This window comes from Aquarana catesbeiana, linkage group LG12 (assembly GCF_042186555.1).
Source record: "Aquarana catesbeiana isolate 2022-GZ linkage group LG12, ASM4218655v1, whole genome shotgun sequence".
Taxonomy (NCBI): Eukaryota; Metazoa; Chordata; class Amphibia; order Anura; family Ranidae; genus Aquarana; species Aquarana catesbeiana.
The window spans coordinates 75,811,372-75,826,253 of NC_133335.1; the positions used below are offsets into that span (position 1 = coordinate 75,811,372).

At 45.3% G+C, this 14,882-nt stretch overlaps 1 protein-coding gene across 2 annotated transcripts in view; it reads left to right on the forward strand.

Moving 5' to 3' along the window:
* COPZ2 (COPI coat complex subunit zeta 2) overlaps nt 1–14,882 on the forward strand; it is a 134,000-nt gene that overhangs the window by 92,340 nt on the left and 26,778 nt on the right. For both annotated transcript variants that reach the window (XM_073608071.1, XM_073608072.1), the window contains one exon: nt 10,108–10,159. In XM_073608071.1, coding sequence (XP_073464172.1) covers nt 10,108–10,159 — 52 coding nt within the window. The remainder of the gene's footprint in view (nt 1–10,107; nt 10,160–14,882) is intronic.

Here is a 14,882-nt window from a genome sequence, read left to right on the forward strand (position 1 = left end):
CCAGGCAGTGGACACTATCACAGAGCAAAATACCTCCATCCGTACCTTGCAATCCAAAGTCCGTGCCCTGGAATATAAGATGGATGATGCTGAAAATAGGAACCGGAGGAACAATCTGCGGATCATGGGGCTGCCTGAGGGGATGGAAGGTAGGAACCCCACTAGATTTGCTTCCTTTTACCTGAGGCACAGGTCTCCCCATATTACATCGTGGAGAGGGCCCACAGGTTTCCACCCACGCCTGGGCCCCTGGGTACCCCTCCTCATACCCTGATATTTCGGCTCCTCAATTTCCACGACCGAGTTCTGGTTCTCCGGGCTGCATAAATGGTTGTTAAAAAAAAAAAAAACTAGAATACCAGACTGTCGTTCTTCCTTGATTATTCAGTGAAAACGCAAAAGCTCCGTCGCTCCTTCGACTGGGTTAGGATGGCACTCCGGGCCATACGCTACAGTGTTCTGTTCCTTGCCAGATCGAGAGTTCAGGATGGGGAGTCCGTTCGTTTTTTCACCTCTCCTAGAGATGTTACTGCGTGGCATACCCTTACCTCCTCATCGCTGACCAGCTGATTGGTATAAGTCCTTCTTTTCTCAAGATCGGTTACAAGTTTGATGTTTGAATCATCTATAACCCTGTTTTGCTCTGAAATGCTCTGCCACCTATCAGTTATGGTGGCTGGGCTGGCTACACATGTGCCCAGGTTATGTTTCTTTTTCCAAGGCCGATGTTATATTATGATGGATGACTGTGCACTGCTTGTGAATGTCTTTCCTTTCTTCAATGAAACCTGATTTCCATTTTTGACAATGTATCTTTCAGTGACTGCCTATCTGTTATAGCCTGCTGAACTACAATACTTACTTGTTCCTATGCTTCTTCAGGAGTGGCTATATGGTTGTCCTTCTGGTCATCCCACATTGAGCCCTTATTATTAGAGACCTTTTTCTGTTTTTGTTTTTTTGTTTTTTTTATTTCTTTTTTACAGTAAACCAAGTATGTGCCCCTGGATTTATTTAGGCGACTCAATATTCTTATGTACTTGCCAGTAACTCTAGTGCGACCTGCTGGAGCCTCTGGTTAGGATCCCCTATCTCCATAGGGACTAACTCCCTCCCTAATTATGTTTAAGTTCCTGTTGGGTGTTTGGGAATGTATGCATTACTTTTGTTTAGGGATGGGGATCCTCCCCGACGGGGGGCCTGTTGCCCTCTCTATTATGTTCAATTACATGGTGTACTTGAATACTTTGTATGTCCACCGACCTAATCTGGAGGCTGGAGCCTGTTGGGCTGCTGGTCTGTCCCCTGGGTCTGCGCCCTGCAAGACATGTGGTTCTATATATCCTTATGTATGTATTGATTTAATATGTCCTGGATCGGTATAGTATCTTGGAATGTTCGGGGGCTTAATTCTGCCATCAAGAGATCCCTTGTATTCCAATTCCTGCAGAAGTCTGTCCCACACATCTGCATTCTACAAGAAACCCATTTGGTGGGCTCTAGAGTCCTTGGTCTACGTAAAGCATGGGTGGGGGCTCATTATCTTTCTACTTATTCAAGCTATGCCAGAGGGGTTAGCATTCTAATTAGGAAATCTTTGCCATTTCAATTGCTGGAGGTGTGCACTGATCCGGGGGGGCAGATATGTGATCCTACATGCTCTTGTCTATGACAAACGGTTGGTGTTGGTGGGTTTCAATACAAGTCTTATATGATATAATGCAAATTGTATTGTGATATGACACCTTTGAGATTTGTATATTTGGGGATTTTAACATGGTCCCTTCCCATGACCTGGACAGACCTCTTCTGCTTGATCATCCATGGACCTCCCTCAATGAGCAGACACATATACTCTAAAAGAGTCTGGAGACATTATCATCCCCATGGTAAGGAATACACCTGCCACTCCAGAACCTATAGAGCCCTGTCACGTATTGACTTGGCCTTTGCCTCTACAATGACCCTCCGTTGGGTTAGGAAGGTTCAGCACCTCTCTAAGGGAATCTTTGATCATGCCCCTCTGCCTCACTCTTTCCCTATCTAACTCCCCGAGCTTGAGACTGTGGTTTCTCTCCAGGTATTGGGCTCTAGACACCAAGATTCAGGAATCAGTTATGGAGGCCATTTGTAACTACTGGATTTTAAATCAAAATTCAGCTAATTGTGGTGTAATGTAGGAAGCCTTTAAATCCTGGGTTGGGGGGAATATATTTCTCGTATTTCCTCAATACAGAAGGAGGCAGCCCGTTCACTGGGGACCTTGGAACCAGAGGCTGAGAGGCAGGAAATGGTATATGTGAGCTCTCCGACTGAGGCTAACCACTTCAACTGGCAGTAGACACTCAGAGAGCTCTCCTTATACAGAACCGAGCAAACTAAAAAGTCTATGTTGCACTCTGCTCAGAGAGTATTTGAATATGGTGGCAAGAATGGCCGACTGCTGGCCTGGTAACATCACCGGAGGAGATTAACACTAGATTTTTTCAATTCTTCCAGGACGTTTATACCTCCAGAGCGCAGTTCTCCTCCTCTCATCTGCGGGGTTTCTTGGATAGAGTCTCCTTTCCTGTTCTGGAAGACTCACCAAGGACCAGACTAGAGGCTGACATTACTCTGGAGGAAGTTCAGGCTGGGGGGGTTTCAAAGTGGGAAAACTCCTGGTACAGACAGTTTGCAAACAGAGTTTTATTCCCAATATGTTGTGCTATTTGTACCTAGGCTAATGACCCTTTTCTCCAAATTTGCAAAGCTGGAATCCCTTCCCAAATCTATGGCGGAGACAATTATTGTGTTGATGCCCAAGCCTAGCAAGGACCCACAGGAGTGTGCCTCACATAGGCCTTTCTCCTTGTTCAAGATTCTTGCCTTACGTTTATCTACTAATCTCCAATCTGATCCATGTAGATCAAACCTGGTTAATGCCGGGCAAGGATACCGCCATCAATATTAGGCGTCTCTTCCTGAACCTGTCCCTGACCCATGCAAATACTGGTTCCCGCCTTGTGGCCTCCCTAGATGCTTAAAAGGCATTCAATTCCGTGGAATGGGATTACCTCTGGGAGGTCCTCCATAGGTTTGGTTTCGGGCCTAATTTCCTGAAACGGATTCAAATGCTCTACCGGGCGCCGGGAGCAAGGGTCTGTACTAATGACTGGATCTCTGACCCATTTCTGCTGCACAAGGGTACCCATCAGGGATGCCCTCTGTCTCCCAGTCTGTTTCTCAGTCTGTTTGCCCTGGGCCCCTGGCGCCTCTGGCCATCATGGTCAGGGAATCCCGGGCAATTCAGGGACTGGAGGAAAAACTGTCCTTGCATGCGGATGACACCCTCCTCAATCTGAATGATGCAGGCCCCTCCCTCATGGCTGCACTGGAAATGTTTTATGTATTTGGTACCTTTTTGGTACCTTTTTGGGAATTAGAATCAGCTGGTCTAAATCTGTCATCTTCCCTCTAGATGAGCAGTCATCTACTCTCGCCAGCCCACCCCCCCTGCATTGGGTGTCTGAATTCAGATATTTAGGGGTACTGGTGCCAAGGGACGTCTCACAATATTATTCTTATAATCTCCTTTCCTCTGCTTTCCCTCCTCAGAGACAAATGCTCGTCATGGTCGGGACTCCTCTTAAACCTCCTCAAACGTATCAATGTCCTAAAAATAATGACGTTGCCAAAATTCATATATTTGTCTTGTAATTGTTCTGTGTGGATACCAAACTCCTTCTTTAGAGAAGTAGATAGCTGTATCAGTACCTTTATGTGGAATGGAGCTATCCCACATCTGGCTAAATCTACACTCCACCTCCCCGTAAAATTGGGGGGATTGGCACTACCCAATTTCCAGATATACTTCTGGGCGGCTGTTTTGGTTACAACATATTGGTGGTTTGAGGGCTCCCATGATAATTCTGCGGTCTATGTTGAGGCTGCCTGTTTGGGATCCTTATCGGACCTGCAAAACCTCCCCAATAGGGGGGTAGGATCTTGCGCAGATGTACTATCCCCGACTAGGCCCACTCTCTGGGGTTGGACAGCTGCGAGACGCCGGTTTTATCAGGAGGCACGTTGGACGCCTGTTCAGCCGCTTTGGGGGAATCCCAACTTCGTCCACCCCGATCCCCATGTCTGAGCACGTTTTGGCATTAAAACCTTATGGACATTTTGCCTGAGGGTACACTAATGACTTTCTCCCAACTCACTCTGGCATTTTGGTTGCCGGGATGGATGTATATCAGGTATTCCCAACTCTGTCATGCTGCTAGAACTCAGTTCCCCTCTCGGTGTCTTCTCCAGCTGGAAAAGGTTCTCTCATATGAAGGCCTGCAGAAGCCGCTCTCTACACTGTATAGGACCTTGCTTAGGACTGACTCCCCTAAAGTCGAGAAATTGTCTCTCTAGGCAGGGAAGATTGGGAGGACTGTCTTGAGCAATGTCCCAGACTAGTAATCTCTTCCAAAGTTAAGCTGATACAGACAAAACTTCTACACCATGTTTATTTTACCCCAGTAAGACTCCACAAAAGCTATCCAGATAGGGACCCTCATTGTCCCCGTTGTCAAACCCAGATGGGCACCTATCTACATATGCTTTGGAAGGGTCCTAAGCTGCAGGCCCTTTGGTCCAAGGTCCTTGACCTTATTAATGTTAAGCTTGACCTGTCAGTTTCTGTCTCCTGAACTAGCCCTATTGGGGGTTGTAAATGATGCCCAGAGGTCTCACAATAGCAAACTGTAAATATCTTATTTACTGTTCTATGCTAAGAAAGTTATTATCTGTAAATGGTCCTCCTCTGCGCCACCTACTTTGTCCTCTTGGGAGGCCATGATAGATGCTGCATTGCCTCTTTACAAATTGACGTACATCAGTAGTGGCTGCCCCTGGAAATTTGACAAGGTGTGGTCACCATGGACTTCCCAATAGGGCGAAGTCTCCATATCTGTACTATTGTAGTGTCTGGATTTAGCCTCCTACCATTCCCTCTTCTCTCTTCACCAACTCCCCTCCACCCCTCCCCTCTTCCTTTCCCCACAACCCCTTTGGAGATATGCAGTCCCTCCTATCTAAGGACATGCTATACTCGATATTATGGATGGCACTGGAGTGAGTTTCCCCTCCTAATGATTGCTTGATGGTTTTATTAATTCCCCTTCATTTTCCTTCATATTAACTGCAAATGTTGTACAGCCTGTATTTATGTACTATCGTGTGAAGTTGGATGTTTTATTTTTCTTTCTGTATGTTTTATTTTTTTTATCCTTTAATAAAGAAATCCTGATTGTAAAAAAAAAAAGTCATATGCAATAGGCATCCCAGTTCATCTCCAGGGTGTTCATTAATTTTGAGTTCGAGGCTCTGTACAGGCCACTTGAGTTCCTCCACTTAACCACTTGCCGACCGGGCCATAGCTGAATGATGGCTACAGCGTGGTCGGCTAATTCTGGGAGGGCGTACAATGACGTCCTTCCAGAATTGCGCTTCCCACGTGGCCCCCGGGAATGTCCTTGACCGTCGGGTCCTCTCTGGACCCGGTGCGTCACGGATCGGGGTAAAGGGCCAATGGCAGCGGCCCTGTACCACGTAATTGCCACGACCATCACCATCCTATGACAGGGCGATCACTTATCAACAAACCAGATCATGTCCGATTCAGCTCCTCCCCTTTTCGGGAGCCGGTGCAGCAGCGCTTGTGGGCTGGCTCTGAAGTGCCCACAGCACTGATCTGTGCCCATTCATGCCCATCCATGGCTTATTTATGCTCATCTATGGCTCATCCATGCCCATCCATGGCTCATCCATGCTCATTGATGGCTCATTCATGCTCATTTATGCTCATTCATGCTCATCCATGGCTCATTCATGCCCACCCATGCCTCATTCATGCCCATCCATGTCACATCATTGCTCATCCATTCCACATCAGTGCTCATCAATGCTACATCAGTGCCCATCCATGCCTCAGCCATGCCTCATCAGTGCTCAGCCATGCCACATCAGTGATCATCCATGCCACATCAGTGCTCATCTATGCCACATCCATGCCACATCAGTGCTCATCTGTGCTACATCAGTACTCATCCATGCCACATCAGTGCTCATCCATGCCACATTCATCCCACATCAGTACTCATTCGTGCTACATCCATGCCACATCAGTGCTCATCCGTGCCACATCCATGCCACTACAGTGTGCCAACAGTGTCCATCAGTGCCTCACAAAAGTGTAGTAGATAGTCAAATTGGATTGAAATTTATGCCTGATAGTGCTCCCTTCATGTTGGACCTCTGTATGTGGCCAGGCTGTGGAAAACTCTCACATGTGGAAATTCACAACTTAAAAAAACTCACCATGCCTCTTACTAAATACCTTGGAATGTCAATTTTCCAAAAAGGGATCATTTGGGGGGTATGTGTACTGTCCTGGCTTGTTGGTGTCTCAAGAAATGAGGCCGTCAGTACATCAGGTGTGATCAATTTTCAGTGATTGGCACCATAGCTGGTAGACTTTATAACTTTCACAAAGACCAAATAATTTACACTGATTTTGGTTATTTTTACCAAAGATATATAGCAGTATAAATTTATAAAGAAAAATTACTAATTTGCAAAATTGTATAATAGACGAAGGAAGATGCATTTTTTTACAACATTTTCTGTCTTTTTTTCATTTATAGAGCAAAAAATTTAAAATCCAGTGGTGATTAAATACCACCAAAAGAAAGGTCTATCCCCAAACTTTTTGGAAGTGGATTATTGCATAAAAAGTCTTTGTACTGTACACTGTAGCATTAACAGGAAACACCTGAACTCAATTAAACTTTTTGGCTATATAGTGCAGATCTTTGCTCCAATGAGCTAGGTTTCAACTAATCAGAGCATAAATATAGGTTTGCATTTTTATGGTTATTCATTTATGCTACATAACCTGCAATGTTGTATGCTTTAATCTAAACCCTTCCATTTTAGCTCTGGCTGTATATTTAGAGTTGTTGTCCTGCTGGAAGGTGAACCTCCACCCAAGTTTCAAGTCTTTTTGCAGACTCTAACAGATTTTCCTCTAATGCCGCGTACACACGATCGGAAATTCCACCAGCAAAAGTCCGATGTGAGCTTTTGGTCGGAAATTCCGACCGTGTGTATGCTCCATCAGACTTTTTCTGGCGGAATTTCCACCAGCAAAAGATTGAAAACAGGTTCTCTATTTTTCTGTCGGAAAAAGTTCCTATCGGAAATTCCGTTTGTCTGTATGCAATTTTGACACACAAAAAAACACACATGCTCAGAATCAAGTATGAGGCAGAAGCGCTCGGTCTGGTAAAACAGAGTTCTCACACTTATTTCTTTATTATTTCTTGTGATCTCCTTAATAATATTTTTAGTTTTTAATGCCAGATCTCCATAATAATGTTTAGAATTATTTTTTATAGTGATTTTTTCCTTTTTTTATTTAAATCAAGATCTCCTTTTTTTTGATTATTTTAAAATTATTTTCTAGTGATCTCCATAATTTTTTTTTTTTGTGTGTCAAGTTACCACAGCAAAATTATTATCTTGTATTTTTTAACCTCAAAGGGGGTTGGTATCCCTTGTTAATTTGACATTGTATTTTTGAAATATACCTGCCTACTCACAAACAAACTGTTCTTTTTTAATAAAAACACATAGGCAAGTATTTGCTGAAAACAAAATTACCATTTATTCTGGATCATAACAAAAGAAAGAGGGAAGGCAACGCTGGAGAAACTGCAGAAATTTGCAAAGCCTTTGCACCCCAGGGCAGACTATTTGAAAAAGAAAATTGGCAACCTGAGGAGTCCATACAATAGGAAGCACAATCTGGTCCAGGACTCCGAGAGATCAGGAACAGCAGCCTGCGTCTTCTGTCAGACCAGACTGAACCCAGGCCATCACTCTCTTGTCTTACTTGCACGCTTCCCTGCACGCTGTGTCTTTGTTCGTCGAGTTGTGGCAGGAGATGGAGGAGGGGGAGGTGGAGAAGGGGGAGGAGGAAGATGGACGAACTCAGAGACGTGTGTATTTTCTGTCAGTTGGCCACTCAACCCCTTATTTAGGGTCTGTAAAATGATGTTCTCACAGATGAGGCATTGGCCCTCCTTCATTTCCTGCATTTTCGCTGCTACTATGCAGGCATAGCCCTCTCGAACACTGGGGGGGGTGTCTCAGGGTTGCAAGAGCATCCCGAATGAGGGCAAGTGCTGTCTCATCCATGTTCCTCCCCTTCCTGGGCCTTTTGAGTGGAACGCGGAGGGGAGGGACCCGGGCTTGGGTCAAAGCAAGAACCCCAACACCAAGCCCTCACACAGAATGAACTCTACGATGAGTACGTAACCGCAACATGGCTTCAAAACGGTTGGTCAGAACGAACTAACAGAAAGCACTGAAAAACAGAAAGGCCTGAGAAGAGCGAGCTGAAAATCAGAAACGAGCAGACAAGAATGCACTGAAAAACAAATATGTACTATAATAATACGCACTGAAACCCAGATGCGAACTGACTACACGCGCTGAAGAACAGATACGAACCCACAAGCACAAACTGAAGAGCAGTAACGATCTGAAAAGCATGCGGCTGAAAAGCGCAAATCGTCTCTTACCAAACTTCTACTAACACTAGATAAACACGAGATTAGCAGAAGGAGCCCAAAGGGGGGTGGCGCACTTCGTATGGAACTTCCCTTTTCTAGTGCCGTCGTACGTGTTGTATGTCACCGCGTTCATGGCGGTCGAAAGTTCAGAGAAATTTTGTGTGACCGTGTGTATGCAAGCCGAGCTTGAGCAGAATTCAAAATTCCGATCGTGTGTACGCAGCATAAGAATTCCCTGTATTTGGCTCCATCCATCTTCCCATCAACTCTGACCAGCTTTCCTGTCCTTGCTGAAGAAAAGCATCCCCCAACATGATGCTGCCACCACCATGTTTCACGGTGTGGATGGTGTGTTCAGGGTGATGTGCAGTGTTAGTTTTCCACCACACAGTTTTTTTGCTTTTAGGACAAAAAGTTCAATTTTGGTCTCATCTGACCAGAACACCCTCTTCCAAATGTTTGCTGTGTCCCCCACATGGCTTCTCGCAAACTGCAAATGGGACTTCTTGTGCCCTTCTTTCAACAATGGCTTTCTTCTTGCCACTCTTCTATAAAGGCCAGATTTGTGGAGTGCACAATTAATAGTTGTCCTGTGTTCAAATTCTCCCACCTGAGAGTTACAATGAGCCACTTGGCTGCTTCTCTGATTAATGCTCTCCTTGCCCAGCCTGTCAGTTTAGGTGGACGGCCATGTCTTGGTAGGTTTGCAGTTGTGCCATACTCTTTTCATTTTCGGATGATGGATTGAACAGTGCTCCGTGAGATGTTCAAAGCTTGGGATAATTTTTTTATAACCTAACCCTGCTTTAAACTTCTCCACAACTTATCCCTGACCTGTCTGGTGTGTTCCTTCGCATTCATGATGCGGTTTGTTCACTAAGGTTCTCTAACAAACCTCTGAAGGCTTCACAGAACAGCTGTATTCATACTGAGATTAAATTACACACAGGTGGACTCTATTTACTAATTAGGTGACTTCTGAAGGCAATTGGTTCCACTAGATTTTAGTTAGGGGTATCAGAGAAAAGGGGGCTGAATACAAATGCACGCCACACTTTTCACATATTTACAGTCAGGACCATAAATATTGGGACATCAACACAATTCTAATCTTTATGGCTCTATACACCACCACAATGGATTTTATAATGAAACGAACAAGGTGTGATTTAACTGCAGACTTTCAGCTTTAATTTGAGGGTATTTACATCCAAATCAGGTGAACGGTGTAGGAATTACAACAGTTTGAATATGTGGACCTGACTGTATTTGTAAAAAATGTTGAAAAACATTTATAATTTTCCTTCCACTTCACAATTATGTGCCACTTTGTGTTGGTTTATCACATAAAATTCCCAATAAAATACATTTACGTTTTTGGTTGTAACATGACAAAATGTGGAAAGTGTTAAGGGGAATAAATACTTTTTCAAGGCACCGTATGAATGACATGTGTTATTTGTGGATCTTCTTTTCTCTCAAATATTATATTGTTTTCCAGCGTTATCTTGGAAAGTGAATCCCAGCAAGTAATTCAGAGGCTCAATTTTAAGGTAATAAAGGAAAACCTGTTTGTACATGTATATAGTAGTTTGTCTGGAGTTCAGCATTAAATTATAATGTATTGCAAAATCAAATAATGAGCACTAGGGATGAGCTTCGCGTTCGAGTCGAACCCATGTTCAACTCGAACATCGGCTGTTCGATCGTTCGCCGAATTGCGAATGATATGGGCCGTTCGCGCCAAATTCGTGTGGCACGTCACGGCCCATAATTCACTGCGGCATCGCAGTGCATTGCTGGCTGATGATTGGCCAAGCATGCACTATGACCCGCATGCTTGGCCAATCACAGTGCCGTCAGTAGAGAGAGCTGTAATTGGCCAAAGCCAGGGTGGCTTTGGCCAATTATGGCTCAGGGGTTTTAGAACACGCCCCACACTATATAAGGCCGCCTGCACGGCGGCCCTGTGTAGTGTGTTCCGGCGTGCTTAGAGAGAGGGAGAGAGACAGTGTAATTTCATTTGAGTTAGCTAGATTAGGCAGGACAGTCAGTGAGTTAGCTGCACTTACAGTGTATTGTGTATATATATACATCCCAGGTGTTGTATATGTATATATATATATATATATATATATATATATATACACTGTATTCAGTTTAGCTAGATCCGTTCCTGTTATCTTCCTACTGACAGGCAGGCAGGCTTGTCTTGTTATAGTATTTACAGCTACCTGAAGAAAATTGCTGGTGTTCTTTTGATCCTATTAGTACCACAGGCTCAGGCATCTAGACTATTTACAGTTAGTGTAGTGCGTCCTCCTTACAGTGTTCAGTTAAAGCTACAAGTTAGTTTAGTGTGACCTCTGCACAGTGTTCAGCTAAAACTACAAGTTAGTGTAGTGTGTCCTCCTCACAGTGTTCAGCTAAAGCTACAAGTTAGTTTAGTGTGACCTCTGCACGGTGTTCAGCCAAAGCTACAAGTTAGGGTAGTGCGTCCTCCTCACAGTGTTCAGCTAAAGCTACAAGTTAGTGTAGTGCGACCTCTGCACAGTGTTCAGCTAAAGTTACAAGTTAGTGTAGTGCGTCCTCTGAACAGTGTTCAGCTAAAACTACAAGTTAGTGTAGTGCGACCTCTGCACAGTGTTCAGCTAAAGCTACAAGTTAGTGTAGTGCGTCCTCTGAACAGTGTTCAGCTAAAACTACAAGTTAGTGTAGTGCGACCTCTGCACAGTGTTCAGCTAAAGCTACAAGTTAGTGTAGTGCGTCCTCTGAACAGTGTTCAGCTAAAACTACAAGTTAGTGTAGTGCGACCTCTGCACTGTGTTCAGCTAAAGCTACAAGTTAGTGTAGTGCGTCCTCTGAACAGTGTTCAGCTAAAACTACAAGTTAGTGTAGTGCGACCTCTGCACAGTATTCAGCTAAAGCTACAAACTAGTGTAGTGCGTCCTCTGAACAGTGTTAAGCTAAAACTACAAGTTAGTGTAGTGCGTCCTCCTTACAGTGTTCAGCTAAAGCTACAAGTTAGTGTAGTGCGACCTCTGCACTATGTTCAGCTAAAGCTACAAGTTAGTGTAGTGCGTCCTCTGAACAGTGTTCAGCTAAAACTACAAGTTAGTGTAGTGCAACCTCTGCACAGTGTTCAGCTAAAGCTACAAGTTAGTGTAGTGCGTCCTCCTCACAGTGTTCAGCTAAAACTACAAGTTAGTGTAGTGCGACCTCTGCACAGTGTTCAGCTAAAGCTACAAGTTAGTATAGTGCGTCCTCTGAACAGTGTTCAGCTAAAACTACAAGTTAGTGTAGTGCGACCTCTGCACAGTGTTCAGCTAAAGCTACAAGTTAGTATAGTGCGTCCTCTGAACAGTGTTCAGCTAAAACTACAAGTTAGTGTAGTGCGACCTCTGCACAGTGTTCAGCTAAAGCTACAAGTTATTGTAGTGCGTCCTCTGAACAGTGTTCAGCTAAAACTACAAGTTAGTGTAGTGCAACCTCTGCACAGTGTTCAGCTAAAGCTACAAGTTAGTGTAGTGCGTCCTCCTCACAGTGTTCAGCTAAAACTACAAGTTAGTGTAGTGCGACCTCTGCACAGTGTTCAGCTAAAGCTACAAGTTAGTATAGTGCGTCCTCTGAACAGTGTTCAGCTAAAGCTACAAGTTAGTGTAGTGCGTCCTCCTCACAGTGTTCAGCTAAAACTACAAGTTAGTGTAGTGCGACCTCTGCACAGTGTTCAGCTAAAGCTACAAGTTAGTGTAGTGCGTCCTCTGAACAGTGTTCAGCTAAAACTACAAGTTAGTGTAGTGCAACCTCTGCACAGTGTTCAGCTAAAGCTACAAGTTAGTGTAATGCGTCCTCTGAACAGTGTTCAGCTAAAACTACAAGTTAGTGTAGTGCAACCTCTGCACAGTGTTCAGCTAAAGTTACAAGTTAGTGTAGTGCGTCCTCTGAACAGTGTTCAGCTAAAACTACAAGTTAGTGTAGTGCGACCTCTGCACAGTGTTCAGCTAAAGCTACAAGTTAGTGTAGTGCGTCCTCTGAACAGTGTTCAGCTAAAACTACAAGTTTGTGTAGTGCGACCTCTGCACAGTGTTCAGCTAAAGCTACAAGCTAGTGTAGTGCGTCCTCTGAACAGTGTTCAGCTAAAACTACAAGTTAGTGTAGTGCGACCTCTGCACTGTGTTCAGCTAAAACTACAAGTTAGTGTAGTGCGTCCTCTGAACAGTGTTCAGCTAAAAAAAAAAAGTTAGTGTAGTGCGACCTCTGCACAGTGTTCAGCTAAAGCTACAAGTTAGTGTAGTGCGTCCTCTGAACAGTGTTCAGCTAAAGCTACAAGTTAGTGTAGTGCGTCCTCCTCACAGTGTTCAGCTAAAACTACAAGTTAGTTTTTGGCGAGCTCTCCACAGTGTTCAGCTAAAACTACAAGTTAGTGTAGTGCGAGCTCTGCCCAGTGTTCAGCTAAAGCTACCTGTAGAAGGTTGGTGGTGTTTTCCTGATCCTATCACTACCGCAGGCAGCTAAATAAGCTACAAGTTATTTTTTTGCGAGCTCTGCACAGTGTTCACCTAAAGCTACCTGTAAAAGGTTGGTGGTGTTTTCCTGATCCTATCACTACCGCAGGCAGCTAAATAAGCTACAAGTTAGTTTTTTGTGAGCTCTGCACAGTGTTCAGCTAAAGCTACCTGTAGAAGGTTGGTGGTGTTCTCATACTACAGGCAGGCAGTTGATTTTGCTAGCTGCAGTATCAGTATATATATATATATATCCCAGCTTAGTGCAGCTACAGGCCATTAGTATGTCTGGAAGGCCAACAAGGAGAAGCAGACAGTCACAAGCCAATAAAAGAGGGCAAGCAGGTTCTGTGTCTAGAGGCAACAGTGCTGGTCATGGAGACGGTGCATCCTCATCAGCACGTGGCCGTGGGACACGCTTGGCCTTTTTTTCGGCAGCTGGCCGTGTTGAGCCGCAACATGCGGAAGACTTGGTTGAGTGGATGACCAAGCCGTCCTCATCCTCCTCATCCTCTCTCACCCATGCTCAGGGTGCTATGTCTGGCAAAGCAGCTGCCAACGTGGCCTCTTCCCTCTGCTCAATGGCATCAGTGACTCCTTCCCTAGCCCCACCACGTCCTCCTGAGGAGTCCCTCGAACTGTTTGACCACAGTGTTGGGTACATGCTCCAGGAGGATGCCCAGCATTTAGAAGGCTCTGATGATGATACTGAGCTTAGATGAAGGCAGTAACGTGAGCACGGGCAGAGGGGGTGCCCAAGAAGGACAGCAATCTGGCAGTCATGCTCCCCCTGCTGCAGCATACTGCCAGGTTTGCTCCAGTGATGAGGAGGGAGGTGATGATGAGGTCACTGACTCAACGTGGGTGCCTGATAGGAGGGAGGAGGAGGCACATCACCAACGAGGCAGGATGCCCTCTAGGGGCCAGCCTAAGGGCAGCACACTGACTGCATCACACCCCAAAGCTCCGCATGTGCAGGGCGCTGCTGTTTCTACGCGTTATTCCAAAAGTTCTTTGGTGTGGGCCTTTTTTGAGACGAGTGCATCAGATCGCACTGCTGCTATTTGCAACATATGTCTCAAGCGTATCTCGCATGGCCAAAACATCTCCCGCTTGGGCACCACATTCTTGACCAGACATATGTTGATCTACCATGCAGTTCGTTGGCAAGTGTATCTGAAAGACCCACACCAAAGAACAAAGAGGACCTCTCCTTGCTCCTCATCAGCTGAGATCTCCAACCCCACTATACCTTCAGTCCTCTCTGAGACCTGCACTGAGAGGAATGTGTAGAATTAGGTGTGTCACAGCCAAGTACTTGTGAGCAATCTTCTTCCGGTACACCGACGTCAGATTGTACCAGGCAAATTTCCCTGCCCCAGCTGCTGCACCGCCGAAAGAAGTTCGCTCCCAGCCATCCACATGTCCAGTGGTTGAATGCTAGCTTGGCAAAATTGCTAGCACTTCAACTGCTGCCTTTTCAGTTGGTAGACTCTGCCCCCTTCCGTGAGTTTGTAGAATGTGCGGTTCCTCAGTGGCAGGTACCCAAACGCCACTTTTTCTCACGGAAGGCGATTCCAGCTCTCTACCAGCATGTGGAGGGCAATGTCTTGGCCTCGCTGGACAGGGCGGTCAGCGGTAAGGTGCATATTACCGCTGACTCATGGTCCAGCAGGCATGGACAGGGACGTTACCTAAGTTTCACCGCGCATTGGGTGACTCTGCTGGCAGCTAGGAAGGATGCAGGACAAGGTGCAGTAGTGTTGGAGGT